Source organism: Astatotilapia calliptera, chromosome 3 (assembly GCF_900246225.1).
Source record: "Astatotilapia calliptera chromosome 3, fAstCal1.2, whole genome shotgun sequence".
NCBI classification, from domain to species: domain Eukaryota; kingdom Metazoa; phylum Chordata; class Actinopteri; order Cichliformes; family Cichlidae; genus Astatotilapia; species Astatotilapia calliptera.
This window is the reverse complement of record NC_039304.1, coordinates 25,608,562-25,633,172: the sequence shown is the minus strand read 5'-3', so window position 1 is coordinate 25,633,172 and position 24,611 is coordinate 25,608,562. Positions and strand designations below refer to the sequence as shown.

The 24,611-nt window shown below is 41.1% G+C and overlaps 1 protein-coding gene across 2 annotated transcripts in view; it reads right to left on the bottom strand.

Moving 5' to 3' along the window:
* Positions 1–1,784: 1,784 nt before the first annotated feature.
* arhgap36 (Rho GTPase activating protein 36) overlaps positions 1,785–24,611 on the bottom strand; it is an 80,183-nt gene continuing 57,356 nt past the window's right edge. For both annotated transcript variants that reach the window (XM_026162571.1, XM_026162573.1), the window contains exons 4-12: positions 14,831–15,144; positions 11,419–11,635; positions 11,256–11,311; positions 10,633–10,783; positions 10,332–10,480; positions 8,651–8,821; positions 8,093–8,181; positions 7,759–7,985; positions 1,785–5,478 (exon numbers count right to left, since the gene is read on the bottom strand). In XM_026162571.1, the coding sequence (XP_026018356.1) occupies positions 5,153–5,478; positions 7,759–7,985; positions 8,093–8,181; positions 8,651–8,821; positions 10,332–10,480; positions 10,633–10,783; positions 11,256–11,311; positions 11,419–11,635; positions 14,831–15,144 (1,700 nt within the window). In that variant the 3' untranslated portion in view covers positions 1,785–5,152. The remainder of the gene's footprint in view (positions 5,479–7,758; positions 7,986–8,092; positions 8,182–8,650; positions 8,822–10,331; positions 10,481–10,632; positions 10,784–11,255; positions 11,312–11,418; positions 11,636–14,830; positions 15,145–24,611) is intronic.

Genomic DNA, 24,611 nt, shown 5'->3' with positions numbered 1-24,611 from the left:
TTGTGGGGCTGCTGCTGTCTGACGTTCATTCTGAATCCGTGGAGATGCAGTGAAGTTTGGGAATGACGGCTGGTTCTGATGGTGTCTAAACTGTTCGAAATAAAACACAAACTGGTTTTGATGATAACTCAACTCTGCTCTCAGTCTCTTTCATTGAGAATGTTTGACTATAGCGTCTCGTTTTTTTAAACATACATGCAGAAAATAGGAGGTAATGCAGCTGTGTGAAAAACATAATCGCATCTTTGCTGGTTGAACAGAAATTAAGAGGGTAAGTAGCAGCTAGATGCTCGTAATCTAATGAGTTGGATCTTTTCAGGATGAGTAACTAAAATTGGTTAAGATGGCTCTTTGCTAAGTTGACTGTAATGAGTAGACACAGCAGTGGTCCATTAGGAGACCTTTCATGCTTCGTAGATCAGTGTTTAAGAGATAAATAAATGTATTACTCTGAAAATGGTCAGGTACAAGGACTGGACTGGAAATGGGTAACAAAGCAGGTCCAAAGAGAACTCTTAACAGACCTTCAGAAAGCCTGCGAACTGATGCCCAAGACCACTTTAAAAAAATTACAAGACAGTCTGGCTCCTTGGAAGCAAAAAATGCAGAAATGAGAGGTTGCTCGAGTGCTCTACAAGCGCTGTCCATATTTAAAGTCGATATAAATGGAGGATTCTGATGATGTGGTTTTAAAAAAACTAAAAACGGATGCACAGTGAAAAACTTGAAAAATTAAAAAATAAATAAATTCCACTGAAGTATTTAAGAAAAAGATGCTTGAAAGGTTAAAGGGACTATTTATTTTAAAAAAAAAGCTTTTGCTGTAGAAGCTCAGAAAACAACTATTTACCTGCAATCAGTTGTTTGTGCCAGTCTACCGTGACTGTCATCATTCCTGCCAAAATATTAGGCGCATTTTGATTGAACTGCAGTTTGTTTAATATTTGTACTTGTTGCTGTACAAAATTAACCTCCTGAGACTTGAGGTTGTTTGTTGCCTGCTTGAGAGGCATATTTGTCCTCTCTCTCTATTTGGACAGTTGGACCTGGTACATGTAAAGAAAAAAAGTGTCCTAATATGAGGGGATTGGGTTTATTTTGCAGCGTAGCACAATAAAGTCAGTATTGTATAACACTGTTTTAGAAAAAGGTGCAGAAACCCTAAAACATCTGAAAACGGTGTGAATATAAATTATTTCACATTTTAAACCCTTCCCCCCCCCTTTTATAACTTAAAAAAACCCACAAAAACTTAAGCTTCCCTCTCTGGGTTAAAGCCCATAGCTCATCTTCACTCAGCTGCCACAACCAGCAATTTCTGCAACCTCAGTTTTCCTGAAAGTTTGCTTCAAGTTAAGGAGCCGTGAGCCAGAAAAGCAGAGAACCGCTACTTCAAGTTAACACAGCATCGGCAGACAGCTGGATGGTCCAGGATCCACAGTGACGCAGTTTACAAACCTGATATTTTGTGCTGAAAGTCAAGTTATGCAAACATATAAAACTGAGGATACTGGTTGACTGCAGGCATTTCGTAAAAAAAAAAGAAGAGAGCTCTCCAGTTTTTAAATGGAAGCTGAAAAGCTTTCTGCCTGCCTATTCTGTGTGAGATCATCAACCCCTGGAGGCTTTTTTGTCTCCTGACATTATTGCACTTAAGATGCTTGTCCCGATGCCAAAAGCATGACCGCACTCCAGCTCCGAGAAGCCGCTGAAGCGGCGCACTGACTCAGTGCGTTTATCCCACTCCTCTAGCTGCACCGTGAGCAGTAAACAATGACACAGGAGGCAGTTTGACATTTAATTCTCTGCAGGTAGGTGGTACATTCTCAAACAGCAGGTTCACACAAACACTGATGGATTTTACAACAATACAGAAAAAGAAATGCCTCGTTTCTTTTACAGGGACAGAAAAAAAAAAGATACATTCACCTGCTGAGGGTGAAGGACGGAGTGCACAAGTCCAGAAATCAGAACCGGATACAAAAACGACAACAAAAATATATATCTTTGTACAACAAGTTGCTAGTTGTTTGGCACTATTCCCAAACCTATTTTGTTTGTCTGTACACTGAGTGTGCGCACAGACTGTAGGAAAAACCATGTATGTTGGCGATGTTAACGTTTGCAATGAATTGGCAAATATCGCCCTCTTGTGGTAAAAAGGGCAACAACACCTGTGAAATCTTGCTGAAGACGGATCTTTGTACTTTCCTGTTGGTTTAATGAATTTTGACACATCATAATAACCTTTAAAGCAGGCATGGATGCATTTATACACGGGTTTGATGCAAGTCAGAATGTTTGTGTCCGAAAGATGTAGCATATATGGAAGCTTGTTTGTGACAGAAAAAAAAACCCCAACAAAAACATTTTTGTTAACCATATATCAACATTTTTAAACTTGATATCGAGTAAATGACTTGAAACACTGAAAACACTATTGTTTTAGATGATAGAGTTAGTAGGTAGGGTTTGTGATGATAACCCAAAATTGTGAGATGGACACCTGGTGCCTTAAAGGAAGAAGTTCCACAAATGAATAAAATGTAACAATTAGCAATATAGCAATTATTGGTAAGCGAGGGTTATACTTTATTGACATATGGATGGCATTTTCTTTTATAGTGGCACAAACAAGCTTCCACAGACAAGTTTGAAGGGCTGCTTCTCCTCTCTGATCGAAGAAATAAGAAAAGCAGCTTTTACTGGGCCGCTCAGTGCATCACATTATGTTGGTATTAAGAGGAGATGTTAGGACTTGGTTGGGAACACATCTCTGTACTGATATGATGTGACATATGGAGGTACAGTAATGTTAAATCTGGTTTACAAAAAATACAGTATACCAAAAGTTGGTGAATTCTGGATAGACTTCATTGCTATTTACAAGTGGGGAACTTAAAGTGACTCAATCTGTGAAAAGAACTGCTTACAACTCAAAGGCAACACAACTTGTAGTGATTACAAGTAAACTTTCATTATATAAAAGAAACTTCTGATCAGTCCACCAGCGTTGGCTCCATTTTCAATCTTTTGACTTCCATATTACCAAACTGGTGTGAGTGTGATGTGCTGCTGATAATAGCAGGAGTCCCTCTGAGCTGCTTTAAAATACAAAAAAGAAAACCTTCTTAGATTTTAGATGTCATACTGTTAAAGTAGCCAACGTTTCAGACACCAAGGCCAACGAATCAAATGTATAATTAGTATGTAAAAATAATCCCTGAAAAAACCCCAGCTAATCAGCCTTGGATCAGTATGACATCAGTGAGGGTTGATACTCACCTCAGGCACACCTGCCTTATGGTTCAGTCATACTAACAGGAATGGAAACCTCTCACTGGCTGCCAGACGATTGCATCTTTTTTTTTGCTGTCAATTGCAGGAAGTTGCAGCAACCAAATGGTCACCCAGAGGTTGGGCAATGAACATCCTCAACTTCAAATCAAACCCATTTGATTTCAAGGTCTGCACAAAAAATTGGAGGCAACCTTCCTGACTGACTGGAAGAGGTTTGCAAATAAGTGCAGTTTTATTTAAAAATGCAGATGGATTACCATCTGGTTTCCAGCTGTATGTATTCTAGCTATATTCCTTTATAAAAGCCTGGTTGCTGAGCAACTATGTGATGTTGCAGTTAAATTGCCGTCCTGCAACAACTACGTCATTATTTGTGGAGGAATTTCTGCTTTAAATCTAAATCTTTGAGGTTCCGGCTGGACACTGAATGTAAGTAGTTAATGTCAATTAGAATTTCTGCTTATATAGACAGCAACAGGTTTGCAATGTTCATAGATTTATTATAATTAGTTGCCATCTTATCACAAATCTCAACCCTAAACTGACAGCAGGCTGACTCCGCCTTATTGCTGCCTAGATGAGCTAACATTGCTTTGAAGACGGCAACTGACTGTGAGTGGTTGCAGACCTGGTCTTCATCTTTAAAGCAACATTTCAAAGGAAACAGATCCCAAGTGCATTGGACACAGTCCGGATGACACAGTCATGCCACATTCTCAAGACGGGGACTGAAAATACTTGTTTCAGACAGAAGATGATCTGCACGATTTGTAAAGCTACTCAAGCAGAATCTAGAATTAAAATATGGATGTGAAGTCAGAGAATAATAGACAGAGTTTACTGTTTTAAACTAAAGAAGACAATCTTTGGCTGACTCCACTCACACTGACACATTTACCATTAAAGCTGAAGTAGGCAGAAATAAAGAACAGTCCTCTCAAAATCAGGGGCTCTTTGTTTTAAGTCCAACCCTACAGAGTTCTTCTTAGAGCATAAAACATAAACCTGTGCTGAGCTTTGGCTTCATATTGGGTTTGGCCAAACACTCATGTTTGGCCAAAGTCCCGCACTTTACTTTCTAAAACCTGAAAACCCAGAGGGGGAACAGGCGTATGTAAGGGTTTTTTTGTCTCCATTGATGGGAGAAACAAAAGCCGCCTGCTGCAGCTTTAAGGGCTGATTTATAGGTGAAAACCTTCTCGAAATGCCTTTTTTATGTACATTTTTTAGCTATTTAACCATTTTCAGGGGCACAGATTCAATGTGAAACATCCTAATTACATATTCAGGTATAATAATCGACATTTTAACCAAATTTACTGCAGATGCAATCACACTGAGCTTTTTGCCCTGCAGTGCTCATTGGGGAAACACACTTTGCGGGTGTTTGAGATCATTACTGAATGTTAAGCAGCTACACCACATTTGCAAAAGCAGCTTAGTGCAGGTTGCAGGAAAAAACAAACAAACGGAGTATGCCTGGTATGGTTTCTGTACACTGAGTGTCAGAAGATGCAGTTGTAGAAACAGGGTTTAAAATATGAATCCATCCTGTACATGTTTTTATTAGTGGATCCACCTTCAGGTAATCTCACTGATTTATTCTTCCTTCGTTTTTTTGTGTCTGAGAAGTTTGTGTCCTTCATTTCTTCTAGTTTTCATTCATACCCATGCTGAGTTCAAGAGGGGCCAAAAAATGTGGGAAATTCCAACTTCCAGCTTGGAAAACCCACAGCAGGACGGTTATGAGGTCAAGTGGGAATGTCAGGGAGAGACCTGTATTATTTACACCAGTAAGCGTCTCTTTAAGTGAATCTGGAACTTGACCGGTTGTTTCTCTCCTCTCCCTTCATCATACCATCGTCTCTGAGCCCGAACCTTTCCCGGTGAAGAAGTCCCAGAAATTAGTGATCGGCGACGGCTTGCTCTCCTCCTGCGGCGTCTGCCTCACCCAGATGCTGTTCTCGGTCGAGCCGCTCAGACTCGAGCTCAGAGAGAAGCTCAGCGCGGAGCTCAGACCCGGGCCTCGACGGTCCTGGGCATCCGAGTCCTGAGCGTTGAGCCTGGGGGTGGAGGACAAGGACGAGGAAGAGAAGGAGGACTGGGATAGGCTGAGCAGGTTGTGGTGGGAGTGGAACTGACGCATGTGGCGGATGGATTTACCAGGAGGGACCTCACCTGCAGAGAACAGGACACGGTTTCAGAACTTGAAAGACAAAAACTATTTATTATCTTAAAGTTGTGTAACATGAGTCATAGAGTGCTGTGAAAAGTATTTGCCCCCTTCCTTCCGGATTTCTTACATGTTTCAGATTGCCAAGCAAATTTAAGATAGAACAGGTTAAAAACAACTTCTGTGTCAGCATCGCCCGCCGCCACTAGGGGGTGCTGTTGGCCCACTTATCGTTCCCACAAACGTCCACAACCTCCAGCAGCCAGAGTGTGGTCTGTGTTACATTACACCAGAGGTGGGACCAAGTCATTGTTTTGCAAGTCTCAAGTAAGTCTCAAGTCTTTATCCTCAAGTCTCAAGTCAAGTCTCAAGTAATGTCAGGCAAGTCCGAGTCGAGTCTCAAGTCACTGGTGTAAAAGTCCGAGTCAAGTCACAAGTCTTAAACTTTGAATTTCAAGTCCTTTCGAGTCTTTAAAAAACCCCGAAAAAAAGCATGTTGCAGTTATGCTAAATGTAAATATTAGACCATGTAATTTTTAAATCTGTGTTTTTCTCAACACATGACAAAATAGTGAACTTAGAAAATATACACAAATTGTGAAATTGCACCTCTTTAAAATGCAGCTCAATTAAACCTAGCTCCAAGAATAATTTTCACCGACAGTTCTGAGATAAGCTGCATGTTATTCTTGGATGCGGTTGTAGGACCGGCTTTAAAATCGCATGACAAAAATATCATACACATTAAAAAAAACTGTATCACCAACGTAGCCTGGACAACATTTGCTAGTTAGATGAAGTCAGCTATCTCATCTTAGCATATTTATATGCATATTTATAATCATACGGTTCTTGGAGTGAGTGCATACACTCATGAAGTTTAGTAACTTCAGGTCACTGCAACAAGCCCAGGTACAGTTTACCGACGGATGGGTGCAGGACCTTGAAATGCACCGTGTAGAAAGTAAAGACCATCGTACGTATCATAAGTTTACCAGTCTCACAAATTGTCGTCATAAATACACATTCGTTAACGTTTATTAATAGGACCTTTGAGCTCAATGGTAATTAATTAGCAGTGGAAATAATTTCTGGTAGCATCACAGAAATGTAGCAGTGACAATAATATTGTATGCTGTAATCGCACTGGGCAATTAGTGATACAAAAAACCTGTTTTATCCTGTGAATAAAAGTATATGTTTTTGTCAATGTACCATAATAACAGAAGCGAAACGCAATATTGTGTCAGGACAATTCACTATTTATGCACAATAAATAAAGGAGCATAGCGCGACAATTTCTGTTCAGCGCCAGACTTGCTTGTAACCTATATCACCAATTATGTTATGAAAATGACGTATTAACTACTAAAAAACACTGACCTTCGTGTAAATGCTTGGAGCAGACTAACCTGTGAGCTGGAGGGTTCTGGGACGTTATAATTGGTCTTTGAATGGCTGCAATCCAGGCCACCCGTCGCCTCTTTGTTACTTCGGAAACATGGCTCGACGTAATCCGATAACAACCGATCTCTTTACCCGTCGGCTTCCCGTGGCTGTCATGCGACCGGCTATTGCAGTTAATAATACAACAGCTTCTTGACATTTTTGTGTTTCTTTTTATCGCTGTATAACTGATTTTAATTGAAAGCCTGCGTGCGCTTGTACCGCTTGACCGCTTGCCACGAGTTCCCAGAATCCTTTGCGGTTCTACCCGTGAATGACGTCACATTTTCAATCTCTATATAATATGCATGTTAAATTTTATATTTGGGGTAAAATATCAAGTCTTTTCAAGTAAACCGGTTCAAGTCCAATTCAAGTCCCAAGTCATTGGTGTAAAAGTCCAAGTCAAGTCACAAGTCTTAGAACATTTTTTCAAGTCAAGTCTAAAGTCATAAAATTAATGACTCGAGTCTGACTCGAGTCCAAGTCATGTGACTCGAGTCCACACCTCTGCATTACACTGCCTTCAGAGATGCTTTAACACATGGTGGTGAAACTGCAGAGCACTGTTTCAGGGTTTTCTAAAGACTCCTGTCTCAGGCAGGAAATTTACCTAAAAATCAACAACTGCTTGAAAAGACAAGTAAGCAGATGCTAAACTAACCAAGGATCACAGATGAAAACCTCAAAACCTTGCGTTGTGGTATCGTTCCTGCTCCTGTCATTAATCGAAATGTTTTAAATGTTGATTTTTTTTTTGAAAGAAACAACTTTAAATGAGAAATTCCTTCAGGTCTTCAGAGCCTCACATTCACAAAAACTCAAGCAGACCATAGTACCGTATCTGGTGTCCTGCCGCTTCCTGTTCTGGTTCAGTTTGAGGACGTTCAGGAAGACCTCGCTGGTCAGGCTGCCATCACCGCCGCTCCCATCCGGGGGGAAAAGCGGTGACGGGGGCTCCAGTGGGGACAGGCTGCCGCTGGAGGCTCCCACTGAGTCCAGAGACGCCCCCGTGTCCCTGCGACCCGTGGACTCGCTGCCGCTCTCCACCGTCAGGTGACTGCCGCTGTGACAGAGCAGAAACACGCACGTTAAACTGAAGCTTTCTTAGTGCAGACGAACATAACCGACACCAGATCTGATGATGGCTGATCCACTGACTGTCACGGTTACCTGAGTTTCCTACGCAGCAGGTAGTCGATGATGTCCGGGTCGGTCTGGATCAGACTCATCAGGACCTCCTGCTGCAGCTCTGCAGAGACCTGCGGGAACACACATCAGATTCAAGCATCGCTGAAAATAATTAGCATCTCCAGGACCGATGGAACATCACAGCTGTCTGGTGAGGGGGAGTCACACTGGGGGAAACGGACAGAGTCAGTCGATCCTGGACAAACTTGGACGATAATAAGGGTGGCCAGGGTCGCCAGGGCATGAATATTTAGTCTGACACTTTGAAACCACGAGCACTAAGTATAAGCTCTCATTTCAGATTAACATAGTGTTAATGAGAGAGCCTCCTCTGCCCTGAGGGGCAGCCAATCAGAAGAAAGTGAACTTAGAGAAAGGGGAGGTCAGGTATAAGATAAATAAGGATTATTGTGAACTTTGCAAAGCTGCTCTAGTAGAGTCCAAGAATAAACACCCCAAGTTGGAAATGAGCGTAACATAATAAAAGATTTCTGAATCACTTCCACAAATGACTGAAAGAGCGCTGTGAGTTTCTAGTACCGTGAAGAGTCTCCTGTGGTTCTGTATGAGCATCAGTGTGACGCTGATGATCGCCGTGCTGTCCTCGATACCCATCACCTGCGGGCTCACGTCTCCCCCACGCTCCTTCTGAAGCAGGTTCGGCCCGAAGATCACGGCCAGGTTAGCGGCCGTCATCTTGTTTCCGGGGATCTGGAGAGCAGAGGAAGAGGAGGCGGTGATGGAGGTCAAAGTGCAGATGGAATATGCTGTGGTAAATTAAGTTTGCGAAACGGGATCCTGTTGGATTTCTTTTTACATTACTGAGAACCAACAAGCAGCTGCAGCATAAATGTCAGGACAGCAATGAAGCAACACCAGAACATTCATGCAATGTATTTTTCTCCAGTATTTCACAAGAGCAAAACGGACAAAATGGACAGTTTTCCTGACTAAACATGCTTTTTCTGCATTTCATTTTGCTTGTCGACAGCTCCCAAAAGCATCTGGTAGAGGTGCAACTTACTGAGGGACTTACCTTAAAAACGCTGTGTTCACAAAGGCCAGTTAGTCAGAAATGTTTGCATTTGTAATGTGCTATCAGCCAAGACCCTAACCCTCAGGACGACCACTAAGACAACATTAATAACATCTGCCAACCAAAAAAGAAGCTGAGGAATTATTCTGGCAGAGTTCTGACTCTCTCTCCACTAATTTTATGTCCTGGACAGCCAACAAAATCATTAACATGATTTTTCTTTAATAATATTATGGAGAAAATGTGGTTCTGTGACAGCCAGAAACAACACAGCTAGCCTTCAAATTTAGCAATTGTTTGTGAGGAACCGTGCAACTGTGGAAGATTAGACTCTGAGACCCCGCCCACATCTAAACGATACCTTTAGGCAGTGGAAAATACTACGACTACTACTACTCATAATATTAAGGTAATACTTTATAATAATGCCACACTGGTAAGCATTAGTAAAGTATTAGCAAGTGCTTAATTCACTGTACATGATTAGACTTTAAGATGTCATTTATAAATACAGATATGTGTATCAATCTGTTACTGTTACACCATGTACAGCTATGACTGTTACTTCATCACTGCCAGTAATACACATAATCATAATCACGATAAAATATCTTAATTTATAAATAGCATATGTGGGAGGAGTAATGCTATGTAAATGATGAAGTAAGCACTTGCTAATACCTTAATAATGTTTAATAGTGTGGCAATATCATAAAGTGCTACCAATAATAATAACAACATTTATGTGCATAATATTTATGAAACACACAAGAAATTTCAGTAGTTTAGAAATTAAAATCAGCTTTCCTCCAAAGAATAAATCACAAGCATAAAATCTGAATGTTAACATGGCGGTAAAATAAGAAGGTTAATGACACGGTCTAATATACAATGAGTTCCTCCACAACCAAGAACCCCCAACGACCACCTTCTGTCTTTGAACGTGGGAACAGTTACTGCACTGTGGTGCCAACTTTCTTTGTTTCTTTGCTCTGTTACGAGTGTTTTTTACTGGAAATGGATGGAATTCGATTAGGAAATGATATTATATTTATGTGCTTGAAGGACTGACACTGCCCTTCAGGGCGAATGCTTTCATTTTGTGTTTGTGTGGCTTCGACCTCGATGCCACTACTACGAGAGCTTCCAAAGGCTGAGGAAGACTTTATCAGTCATTGGTCCCACCTCCTCGTCGTTGGTTCCTATGCTGTCCTGTGCGAAGCTCTGCACGGTGTGTAACAAGGTGAGGAGGCGCAGCAGTGTGTCGCAGTTACAGGGAGGCAGCAGGTAGAGGAGGTGCTGGAGGTACTGCAGCTGGTCTGCTCCTCTCAGAACTGCAGGAGGCCCAGAGAGGAGGAAGAGGAGCAGGAAGTTAGTTACCCATCACATCACTAATTATACTGAGACAAAAACTGAACTCAATCATTAAAGCCGGTGTGTGTTTTTGTGTGTGTCTGTATGTGTGTATTGGGGGGTGCATGCATACAATTGGCATGCAGGAAGGCGGGGTAGAGCTCTCTGGGCAGCAGAGGATCCGGCATGTCCCTCAGAAACTCTTTGAGCAGTGCTGCCACATCGTGGACGCTGTGCTCCTCATCCAGCTGGACGTCAACGCCCACGTCAAAGTCCTCCCGTAGCTGAGGAGCGCGAACGCAAACACATATTAGTGTTTAAAAACAACAACGACAGTGCCTTCAAACTCATGTTCGGGTCACGACGGGGCCACGGTTCCCCGATGGACACATTTCTCAAAAACAGGATCTCACACATCATCAGCTTTTCGCTCAAAGATTATTTTTATATTCGTGCATCCAGCTTAGACCGACAGGAAACACACGATGGTGAATCAGGGGACATGCAGACCTACACCACTCCTCTACTGCTGGCAATAATCCACGTTTTTTTTTTTTCAGGGAAAATGTGAATGAACGAGTTTCTGTATATTTTTTCCAGCTTTTTTCCTCAGTTATCAGCACATCAGGAGGTGTTGGACCCCAAATAAACAACAACAAAATCTCAGAATATTAATGGTATATTATTAGTGGAAAATAAAAATTATTTAAATTAATTTATTATTTTAATTAAATTAATTGGAATAATTATCCTAACCTGTCTCACTCTCTTCTTGGAGCTGCCGACTCGGAAGATACCCACAGTCTGAAGACCTGGAATACAAAATGTTACCACACACCATCTTTTAAAAATTTACATATGAATGGACTCAAATAAACAACACTGAAAGGCTGAAAATTTGGGGGACTTAAAGCCTCACCATAGGTCTCGATGTGACTGCAGCACCTCTCCAGCACCCGAGGCACCTGTCTGTAGATGGGGTTGAGGCTGAGCTTGGTTTGGGTCCTCCCCTCCGACGAGCTGCCACCCGGAGACTTGATCAATTCCAGTTCAGCCGGGTGGGAAAGCTGCAGCGCTTCAAGCAGGCGAGACTGACTCTCTACAAGGTCAGAGATCGAGTCCACTGATAGACCACCCTGTGGAGCAAAAAATGTTTATATATGCCTATAATATGTTCATAATTTTTAAAAAAAAGTACAATATTTATTCTCTTTTTAGCTCAGTTTTTGGTCTCCACCGGTCCCTAAAGATGATAACTTCCTTTATAGCGCTTAAATATCTCATCATGTTCTCTAGCTGGTTGTGAAGTTTGACTGAGTGCTGTTTGGTGATAAGCTATGTAGCTCTTTGTGGGTTAGCTAGGGCTTTTTCCATTAAAACGACCGTGTGCTGCAATTGAAAGTGGTGTGAGTGAGTGTTGTTAGGTCACTAAAAATGACCGAAAATGTTACGATCGGTGGTATTTCTTTGTCGATTTGTCACTATTAGCTATGACTTTCATCTCACATAGTCATTTGTACCACTGTTAACAGAACAAGGTCCAGATATGTAGGAAAATCCATAATTAATTACTAAACTCCAGTTTTACAAAGTAGCGTGTGAGGTCAAGTGCTCCAGCACAGAAAACAACGAGGAAAGGCAGTGAAAAAAAGCAAGAGATGCTGAAAGCTGAGGCAAATATGTATGAGGTGATAATGGGATGGAAAAAAGCTCACAACAGATGACAACGCAGGCTCGAGAGAGGAAAATGAGATGTGAGAAAGACAAAGGGACGCTGACGACAGAAAATGGAAAGTACATTCGAAGATGGATGGCAGGAGAAGAGGCCAGCAGAGGAGAAGAGTCAGCTCCTATCGCTTGTCTTGATGTTACCATGCAGTAAATGTCAGAGGAGCCGAATACCACAGAAATATAAATCACATGTCTATGGCCTGCAAATAGTTTCTGGAGGAACATCAAGAAATTCCTCACAGCTCAGTCCAGCAACATACTGCAGAAATGAGAAGATGTTTCCTCCATCTGAACATGACTCATTTGTGTTTTCTACAATAAATGTGCAGTTTGGCCTTATTTATGCAAAAATCAGTGAAAAGCCACCGTTATTTGCAAACTTACACTAGTTTATGCCATCATTTCCATGCTTTTTATTCATTATTTATGTAATCAACTGTGCAATACAATCTGATATGCACTGTTTCAACTTCCACTCCTAATTTTCTTCATTTCGGGGGTCTCAGCCAGTGTTTCCCAAATGGTGCGCTCTGGGGCAAATCCAGGTGTTCTATGGGATTTTGGGTGACCAACACATTAGCATCATAACTTCATAAAAAAGTAATGTGTTACCTTTATATTCACTATGTTCATACACATCGAATACTCTGACTGACAATTTGTGACAGGTGGAAACTGACAAGCCACAGCTGATAATGAGGGCAGACAACCACATATCCTGAGCAGGTGGGCAGGAGCCACCTGAGAAATTGGATCTGTTGTGGAGGGCCTTTATAAGTTAATTGGTGTGGCTCTCCACAACAGTCCCCCTGTCCTCCTAACTATCAGTCCTTGGAAATATTAATTGCCCAGCCCTGCTTATTGCTCCAGCCCTCAACAACAATCCCCATTATTCATGTGGCCCCTTAGAAATATTAAGTGCCCACCTTTTCACATTGATGTAGCCCTTCACAACAGTCCCAGCTTCTCATCCTTTGATAAAACAAATTATCCAGTCCTACTTATTGGTGCGGCCCTCCACAACAGGCCCACTTTTTCCTACTTTCTGCAAATCAGGATCATCCAGAAGACTTCATGCATTTAGAAACTCTTAAATATTACTTAAGCTGACCTTTGTTGATCTAATGATTTGCTTCTTTCTAATCTTAACCTTCATCAGAAACACATTTTGAATATTAGCGAAAGTCTGCAAATGACCTGCTATGCCATGTCATTCTGTTTGAAATCCAGGATAGTTATCCACTTCATGTGCAGCTCGGTGTTTTGCACAGCTGTAATACTTATGTGAGAGAGACCATCCCCGTCTATCATCCATCATAACACTGTCTAATGCTGTCATCGTTGCTCCGGTACAAAATCAAATAATATTTCAAGGTGTCCTTACAGCAGGTTCTCTTGCACTGGTGACAACACCAGTGAGCTCCCGCTGCTTTATTATTCATGATAATATATTCATGATTCAAGATCTCCACATGTTTATTTCCTTAAACAAAGACCTGCAATGCTATAGACATTTCCATTCCACCAGTAATCTTATTGGAAAATCAATATCCTTAACAAAAAAAGCATTCTTAGTATTTATGGTATGGCATAAAGTGGCACATTTATGCAAGATTACAAGGCTCAGAGTTGCCTGTTACTTGTTCTTTGCCTGTAAAATGCACTTGTATGTAGGGATGTATGTAGCTGTTCTATATGCCCACAGTTGCTCCAAAAGCTGTATCAAAAGCCACTCAAAAACAGGCAATAAGAAGGAAATCAGCAGCTTGCTTCGCTGCAGAGAGATTTCCATACCAAGGCCTTTCCTGGTGACAAACACTGTGTTAGTAGATTTAGTGCCTGCTCCCACTGATCACTAATATATCTGACCTGAAGATGCAGCCTGTGATGACTGGAGGCAGATTTTCACAGAAATTATTCAAAACGTTTTATACAGAAATTGTTTTTTTTATGTTACAATACAATCCATTCCCAGATTAGCAATAAATAACCATTTATCATCATCATCATCATTGTTTATTTATATAGCACCTTAAAAAAAACACCTGGTAGACCAAGAATATAACTATAAAGAGTAATATTAAAAGAACAATTTAACACAAAAAAATGCATGTTTCATAACGAGTAATGAAGATAATCATCAGAATCACATTAAAGTCTCATTTCTATCAAATGTTACCACTGAGGCAGCGCTGTGTCTGCTGTTTACCTCAATGACCGACTCTTATCGCCTGCACTCGATAGCTGGTTCAGGTTCAATTACAGTTATATGGCTGTAATCATACTCATTACAAGCTTTACATAACCACTGGTTCCAGATCAGCATGAAAAGAAATTACAGAGTGTAATGGCCTCTAGCAGAGACGGGTTCACACACACACACACAAACACACAGAAATGTAGGTGCACACACCACTTTTACTACAAACGTACTGCTGTGGAAATATTTAAAAAAAGCTAGAAATGCACTCAGAGATTAGTGTGGAGGCCTTGAGTACAGCACATACATGTAATCCTCACGGTGAATGAGACTAAATCTGGCAGAAAGAAACACATGTCCACTGTTTTTGTGCGTGTGTTGTCACTCAAAGAAATCTTACCCTTCTCTGTCCTCGTCCGGTGTTATCCAGAAACGTGGGTGACAGCGGTTTGTTCTGAGGGTCAGAAATTGGCGCCGGTGCCACAGAGTTAGCAGACGGCGAGCCCGGACCTCCTCCTGTGATGGACGAGGAGCTGACCAGAGGTCTGCTCCCATTGAAGAACTGACGCTTCTCCGCCCTGAATCGCAGGACGCTCGCCTCCAGGTCGAGGCAGTCGCGCCTGCTCTCCTTCAGAGCATCCTGCTGCCGCTTGTAGGCCCGGTCGTTGGCGATGACCTGGGAGAGCGGGATACCAAAGGCCTTGGGAGCCGATTCTGAGGAAAGAGGAGAAAATTTTATTTTCTTGCCAGCAATGATGAACACATAAAAACAACAGAGAAAACAAGGATGAAGTAGAAAGAAGAAAACAAACATATTGCCCAGAATATCCAAATAGACGATATGGATGAAAAATAGGGAAATAATATTAGTGCTATTTATTTTATGCCTTATTTAAGTGTTAAATATTATTATATCACTCTTCCTCACTTGAACACATTCTTTTTGTACTTGAAACGTGATTAAAATGTATAAGAACAGCATCTGTCTGATTTACTGTTTGTTCCCCTGTACAAACAGAACTGCAGAGAAATACATCTGAATGCGCTAACATTGTAACTCATATTTGGAGCAGAACTGGAGCCTCCAGCGAGTTAATTTATTTATAGTACACATTCTTGTCTGCTGATAGTATCTGAGATCCAAACAGGAAGATGATGTGACTTTCATCATTAGGGCGAACAACAGAAGCCTGGTTTCTGCAACATTTGCACCAGTGTTGTGCGATGCTGTGAAACAACAAATGAACACGAAAATGGATCTAAAATATGGGATGTTTTCAGATATTGAAACAAAAGCAAAATTCCTTGGTTAGGGGATAATAAATATCCCTAACCAATTGGCTGTTTTGGAAAGCTGAGCTGCATCTGAGGTTCTAGATTGCAAAGATAGGGTCGATATACACATTCGGGTATCTTAAAGTTTTCACAGAACTCTGTGCGCTTCTGTGAAAACCAAATATACCCTTGGTGTTACAGTGCCCCTATAAAAGCATTTACTTTGGTTAACACAACCTTCCCAGGAGTGTACGTTCCAGCAAACTCGCCCTGGGGTCGGAAGGTGCTCAAACAAACCCTCCAAAAATCCAAAAGCTACATCTCAAACTCTACAGGCCTCTGTTAGCATGTTAAATATGTAGGTTTATGGCAGTACACTTAGAAAAAGACTGAACAAGTGCAACTTGTTTGGTTTCCAGGAGAAAACTTCTCTCTAAAAATGTCTTTAAAGATTAGGTTTAAAACTTTCCTTTAGATAAAGTACATAGTTGGGACTGGATCAGGTGATCAGGCTCAGGGTGTTGGGGGCTTCCCATGATGCACTGAGTATTAGGGCTAGGGATGGGTACCGGTGTTCTGACATAAACGGTAGTAACCAGACCGAAAAGCAGCGCACATTTCGGTGCTTTATTTCGGTGCTTTTTTTCCCTGAGCTGTGATAGACTTCTAGCCAATCATTTTACGTTTCCCAGGATAGTAGGCGGGGCCAGGTACGTACGTTCAGTTAGAGCAGAGCTACAGATTAAAAATGCCCAAGGCGAAGCGGTCAAAAGTCTGGTTGTACTTCACAGCAAAATATGCAAACTCAGCAGCCTGCAACAAGTGCTTTAAGCTGATACTGTGATACTGTCAAAGGAGGTAACACCAAGAATCCGATGAAACAGCTGGCGACGCATAGCGTTTTTTTTTAAAAGCCCAGAAATGCGCCGTATTTGATAGCTTGCTGCGAGACCTCACACTGTGCACGCTGGGTGGGTTGCCAGTTATCGGACCCGGAGCAACATCCCCCAAAAACCCGAAGAATAGAGTCCTGGCCCCTAGCCCTGCCAGTGTAGCAGAAATGATGAGGATATTGATGCAGCAGCAGCCGTTCTTCTCTGCGTGAGTAGCTTAATGTTGTTCGAGTGTAATTTATGTTGAGTAGGCTAACCATGTTATTACATTAATGCATGTAAGGTGAACTAGCAAACATCATCATAGCTACATGCGGCTGTCCTCTTGTTTGATGGCAGATACTCCCTTCACCCTGGCCAAAAAGGCTAAAATGACCAAAGAAAAAGTGGGAAACAGCTGAACATGAGAGGTTTTTGGACAAAGTTTGTGTTTTTTTTCCATTGTTTAAGCACTGCTTCCAGCCAAGAGTGATACCATATATGCCCCATAGCTGCAGAAAAGGCTAACATTGTTATCTTTTTACAAAAAAAACAAACAAACAGCTGAACATGAGAGGTTTTTGGACAAAGTTTGTGTTCTCCATTCTTTAAGCACCGGTTCGAGCACCGTTTAAGCACCGGCACCGTTTCAAAAGTACCGATTTGGCACCGGTATCGGATAAAACCTAAACCATACCCATCCCTAATTAGGGCTGTTCGATATAACGATATATATCGGCTGACGATATAAAAACATCTATCGTTTCATTTTACGCTATCGTTTGTTTCGTGGTGTCGCAAAATAAACTGTTTACTGCAACATTTTTTCCATCGTTTTGATGGTCACTGCAGTGGCTATATTAATTTCTTAAAGTTCTCTCTTTCTCTTATATTTAATATAACCACACTATGAACGGACAAGCGTCTGTGTTTATGCGTTGTTGTTAGCAACAACAACGGTAAAACCACCGCGTATCTGCTTCTTTATTTTTCACACAAACCTTTCACAATAAAGTTCAAGATCCTGTTGAGACTTTTCAAAATAAACTGAATCACGTGAAAGATGCAGAGTATTTACGGATGAGAAGCAAAAAAGAGCCGTCAGGTGCTAAAAAATAAACCTTAGACTGAAACTTTAGAACAGGCAAACTGCAGCACGCCGTGTAATAAATACTCACAAAGAAAACGGCGGCTGTTACAACTTATGTCTAAAAATGTATAGTTTCATGCATCTGTTAAAACGCTCAACTCCAGCTACATGATGCGCAGCTGGAAACACTTCACGCAAGTTGAGCTGCCCGAGATTCACAGAATTTACAGAAAATGTTACATTTTTGTGATTTATATCGATATCGGACGATAGATGATTTAATATCGGGATATGAGATTTTGGTCATATTGCACAGCCCTACTAAGTATTTCTTCTTCACTCACTATGTGTTTACACAGCAGTCTGCCACAGGCCGCGGGCACCTTGTAATTGTTTATTCAGCCATGAACTTCTCAGCATACCAAAGTATTCTAGAGCCAAATATGAGCCCATCTGTCTGGCAGCTAAAAGTTGGCTGAAACTGAATCATACAACAGTACAATGATCCCAGGCACAACAGCCAATCTACAACAGAATGGCTGAAAAAGTAAAGAAAGACCTTAAATGCATGCATGTAAACTTCAATGAACCGAAGCAACGCTGTAAAGAAGAAAAAAAAATCCTCCACAACGACGTGAGAGACTCACAAACTGAAACGGAAATGATTCCTTCAAGTTATTGCTGTTAAAGGCGCCTCTACAAGCTGCTGAATCGCTGGGGTGTACTTTTCACAGGAGTGTATGTGTTACTTTAAAAGTTTGAGATGGGCCTGTCTAATGTATGGGAGAGCAAATATGTTTGCCGGTGCTGCAGTCATAGTAGCCAACGAATCACAAGGCAAGCTGATAATATACAGCAGAGAGATGGACGTACATCCCAGGTCTGAAAAGTAAAGCCAGTTTACTTGCAGAAACACTTCTGGTTATCTAGAAGTCAGCGGGAAAATAAAAATACTGAAAGGAGGATGATCCAGCTCATTGGCTGATGAGTTGAACTAACTCACTAACTGATAAAGTGGTCAGCCAAAAACATCATCTCAGGGATATAATGGGATTTCGCAAACCTCGGTGATGTCATTGTGACAATGTCCATCTATTATACTGTTAATGACGCTGACAAAGCTCTGATTAGCAAATAGCATGAACCAAGTTCCATGTTAGTGACTGATATTCATTCACACACAACAGGGTAAACAATCACTGTCATGATCAACTTCACTTTGATGTCAAATGAAACAACCTCACTCTCTCAGTATATTCCCATAACATGATGTGATGGGCTATCGGCACAAACAACACACGTAAATCGAAGCAACACTCATTACAATGGTCTGTGAATACACAACCAATGCAGATGTTCTTGTGTGCAGTCCTCCAAAAGACAAGACTTGTAGCCTCAGATCTAGTACTGCATTTGTGTAGGTACAATACTAGTTGATTGAAAAGTTAGACAAAAGTTGCTGCAGAAACATGAAAGAGAAGGACAGCATAGATGGCCTGAACTGAAATAATCAAACATTTTCTGTCTTCTCCAGTGCACAGGATAGGCTAAAGCCCCAACATCAGCACAAACACCAAGAAGGCCTGTTTCCCTCTTATTACACTACATAGGAGTGACATGTAGAGCAGGGGTGGGCAACTCCAGGCCTCAAGGACCGGTTTTAGTTGTGTCCTTGATCCAACACAGCTGATTTAAATGGCTAAATTAACTCACCAACATGTCTTGAAGTTCTCCAGAGGCCTGGTAATGAACTAGTCATTTGATTCAGGTGTGCTGACCCAGGGTGAGATCTAAAACCTGCAGGACACCGGCCCTCGAGGGCTGGAGTTCCCCACCCCTGATGCAGGTATTGTGTGTGCCATGCCTTTAGTGCTCGATGCAGATCTTTATTAAAATGCACAGTTGTTATTAACAAAACACTGAGGGAACTCAGGAGTGTGAGAACCTGGAGGAGCAGAGATTACAGGGATGCTTACAGCAGTGCAGAGATAATGACTGATAAATCGAATCAAGGCAACTAAAGGGTCTGTTTATAGGCGATGATGAAATGAACTTGTTAGCCTGTGAACGCCGTAATCGCACAGCTCCTCGCACAACGGATAAGAGGTTTAAGTAGACAAGCGGTGTAAGAATAGACAGAATGTTGGGAGCAGGATAATCCTGTTAGAGCAGCCACACAGCAGACATCAAACTCAGACTGATACGGGCTTACAGCAGACACGCTCACGCAGGTAAACACGGTACGAGTGAGGTCACTGTCGTCAGTTTCCTCCTCGACATATCAGCTCCAAATGTAAATGTCTCACTATGCTACATCAGTCCACTCCCGAGGTTAAGCATAGACTGTTTATCTGGCACCCACCTTAGTGAAGGCCCAGTTAGACATTCAGTCTGGTGACTCTTTGATCAGGATCAAAAAGTGATAAAGCCAAAATGTAGTTGTTATTTCATGATAAAAAGATGCATTGCCTAAAAAGAATCTGGATATTTTGTGCATGAGAAGAAAAAAACACCAAACGGTACAAAAAGTGCTTGTTGGCTCTCTGCCAGTAGTGCCCAGGAGTATACCAGATGTAGCCACACAAAAATGTGTAACTGCTCCAGGGTGTCCTGGATCTACCCTAGGACCTCCTCGTGATAGAACATGCAGGGAACACCTCGGCATTCTGGAGGCCTCCTAATCAGATGCCTGAACCACCTCAGCCGACTCCTTTCAGTGTGGAGGAGCAGCGGTCCACTGAGCTGACATGTCTTTCACACACATGAAACAGGAAGCAGATTATTTAGGTTCTATCTACTTAACACACTCACATTCAAGAATCGTGAACATGCACACGATTGTTTGAATGGAAACACATGGATGCACACGTGCACAGTCTCACCCGGAGAGTCCCGAGCAGGTCAGAGAGGCAAATCAGACTGGCAGGATGCCCTGTGAGGGCTTAAGGATGCAGGATGGACTCAGCCTGAAATAACTCAGGTTCTGTGGGGAGTTTATTCTGCAGAGCTGCATTGCTCAGATCAAAGGAGGAATTACTATTTACATTACTTTAATGAAACCAAAAGACAAAATTGGGAGTGAGCAAAACTTCTCCATTTAATTTATACTCACATTTTACTCAGCTCCAATGTTCCCTCTAAGCTGCGCGCATGTGCAATTGCGCACTGCTGGCACGGTCTCTGCGCACAGAAAATCTGTGCTGCGCACAAAAAAAAAAATCTAACCTGAATTGAAATTAAAATTAAAACGTTAACAATTCTGTTTTGCAGTGTTGGTCAGTAAGTGACTGGCTGCTCCTGTATGTGTCCAGCCAATGATGCGATTCACATTCGTATATACGCAGCTAATCAACGTTGTTGACAGGCTATGACAGCGTCCTTATGTGGCTGATGTGGAGTGAAGCCACGTTAATGACAACATGTACAACCATTGGAGATGTGAGCAGGACAGACGGAACAATTGACGGAAAAAATGTGGATTTTACACCAGTTTTTAAATTGTGTTGATAGGCCACGTAAAACCAGAGTTATGATAAAATATATATATATATATATATATGCAATGGGGTTTTTTTTCCAACGTTTATATTTACTGCGGGAAGAAACAGTAAAAACTGTGTTTTATAAGGAAAACGCTCAAAAGCACTCCCCGCCTGTGAACAAAAACAAAAACCCCACCTTTTCCTATTGGTGTAAAAATATACCATGTCGACCAATCAAAACATGGCATTTAGTTGTTTAGAAAGCGGGACATTTTAGGAGTGACGGCGGTGTTTTGAGATGTGAGACATTTGCGACGTTTAGCGCAAATCTTGTGTCGTTAGTGTGTAGTGTAGTCAATAGTTTTGTTGTGTGTGTCAGAACAATGAGGCGACTGCTGAATGTTACAGGTGTTACAGCAGTGATACATCTCCTGTTGTCAGGCCTGCATCAGGCTGTTGTTCTCCTTTATCTCATAGTGGACAGAAATTGTTTTTTGGAGTGGCACAAATAATTTGTGTGGCATCAGATTTGATGCAGAACAGCTGATTGTTCTGTAAATGTTGTGTAAATTTTTCTGTTTGAAATGTTTTTTAAAAAACCGCTTTGGCTGCATTTTTAGGTAAACAGCTGCAGTCACTATACAGGGTGGGCCATTTATATGGATACACCGGAATAAAATGGGAATGGTTGGTGATATTAAGAGGATTGTCAATGCAACCCTCTTCTCCCACTCTTCACACACTGATAGCAACGCCGCAGGAGAAATGCCAGGGTAATCAATTGGGCAACATTGGTCATTATATACTGTATTTTGCAGACAGAGTTACAGGACTCTCTCCGAGACCACAGACTCATACTCATAATACGAGTCAGAGCTTTATAAAAAAAAAAAAAGAAAAAAAAGAAAGAAAGAAAGTTGTGTTTTCAAAATTGGAGTTCAAGTGACTTTTACTTCCAATAGTGTTAACATACTACACAGATCATGAAGATTTGTTTAAATTTGTTTAGAGGGCTCTAAATAAAAGCTCTAAATAAAATAAAAAAAATAAATAAAACACCTGTTTTTAAGGTTTTGTAGTGAGCAGCCCTTTGATAAGTGCCTTGCTGACTAGCTGCCAGCTATTATTAGCTTGTGGCCACATGTGCAAGCTAGAGCAGAGCTACAAGGTAATTAGCGCAACAGATTGTGAAGTATTACACAGCTGTTTACACAGCAGGTCACCATTCACTTAAACTCTAACTTGTTTTTAGTTGCTAAACAGATATCAACCCATTCCAGCTAATAAACATGATAAAATTAGGCTGAAAAATCTTATCGGCTGTTTCTTGGCAACACTAGATGCTAGCTGTTTACTACGTGAAGGATTCACTCTGCAGTTTGTACAGCCTCTTCTCCTCCAGGCACTAAATAAAAAGGAGATCTTTACTCTTTAAAACTGGGTAAGTACGGTATAATTTAAAATAGTTTATTGTTGGTAAAGAACATGAAAAATCCAAATCATTCACTCATTCAAAGACTTTTCCTGGATCAGTCATACAAATATTTTTATAGTCAAACTAGTTAAGAGTCTAAAATCTCAATTAAGATTACACCAAAGTACTTATTTTTAAAGTGCTGATGGTAAACAGTTGCCCCCAAAAGAAGTAAAACATAAACCCCAACATATGGCAAGGTCTGACAGACAGTTCGACTCGAGAACTTTTTAAAATCTTCAGCGCTTTGTAAGCATGTATAATTTGATGATACAGCATGCAATGGTAACAGTAATGATCATATTTACCTCTAATTTTATGACACACTGAGTTGAAACTGATTTTCTCTGAAAACACACTACACAAAGAAACACAACATTGCGTGTCAACAGGAACGGGCTTTATCCACTGAAAAGATGTCACCTTTTGATGATGTGCCTTACGCTGTATTTGATCTGTAAGCCGGGGCTTACTCTTCGGTCCTGAGTCCTGACGTCTGCTTGGAGGTACAGTCACTCCTGACATTTGGCCATGTTTGCTGGCATCACAAGCCAACCGTGATGGGGTTAGCAGCTTGCACTGGAAGCGTTTGCTTGTTTAAAGTAAACACTTGATGATTTAATAGCTATCTGTGGCAGCAGGGAAGTGTTGCTTCTCACAGAAGGGCAGCCAGATTAGCAAGACGTTTAGAAGAGGTTCGAGCGTTTAGAAGAGGGTTGTGAAGTAGTGGGAAAAGTATCTACATGTTTTCTTTCATAAAGGCTCAAGGCTCATTAACTAGTAATGTTATATATTTGAAGTCACACAGATGTAAATAATATGAAATAAGAAATTTGAGTTTTCAAGTCTATAGTTCTCTAGCTATTTGCATTATAGTAATTCTGCTATGGTTTTCCAGACTGTTAACACTAGTGAGTAAAGATGAGTCCGATGCTGAGAGAAAGCAAGAAAAGAAGGGAGTAGACAGAAGCTCAGCAGATGTTCACTGAGTCCTTGATTTTACTGAGGAGGCAAATAAGAAACATATCAGTGATAAACCTACAAGATAGAGACTGAACTGTTGCTGAACTGGGCTGATCTTGTGCAAGAATCTTGGACTGACTACTGGCTCCACTCCATCCCTCCACAAATTTAAAAATATTAAATCTCAAGAGTCCCATCTCCTGGTTAAATAAATGTTAAGAGCTGAAAAACAAAATATGAATACAGAGGAATCTTCACCAAAAACAGAACTGTTAGAACAACTTAATTATAATTGTATTATGTCAACTAGAACACATGATTTAATTACGTTTTTTTTTTTTAATTAACTCTGTCAGATCAGCCCAGCAGATTTCAGTTACACACAATGCACAAGTGTGCTTTCACTTAAATAAAAACAGCAACAAAATTAGAGTAATTTCAAGTTATAGATAGAAACCCAGCAAATACACCACCATCACCAAAGCAGAAGACTGAATTAGAATCATTTAAAACACTGCACTAACTACAACCAAAATATCTCTTTTTATAATGTGTCTTAATATGTGCTGAATTGTTGATAAAAAAAAAAATCTGCCAGGAAGGGAGATGCTTGTGTCAAAGTGTTACAGTTCAGGAATTTCTTTTCTTTTCTCCCTAAATACGTCTGGTACTCGGGTCAACATCTGTTACTTAAAAAAACAGAGTGGATATATTTAGCAGAGGAACAGCTGGGTGATAATATCCAACCTCCTGGAGCATTAGACTTTAAAAACACAGGCTGTCCTCTGTAAAGTATTTTCCTAGGAATCAACAGTTTAAACTATTGCTTGGGAAAATTACATAGAAACTACTGGTTCACTGCATTATGATCAACCATACACGAATGCCAAGCAGATCACAATTGTCACTCTGTAATCCGTTACTTGACGCAGTCCTGCCTTTAGTAGTAGAGGAGCAGAGCCAACAGGAAAGCTGCCAGGTCCCAATGTTCTGTGTTTTCATTAGCAGGGTTAACTAGAGCTAAG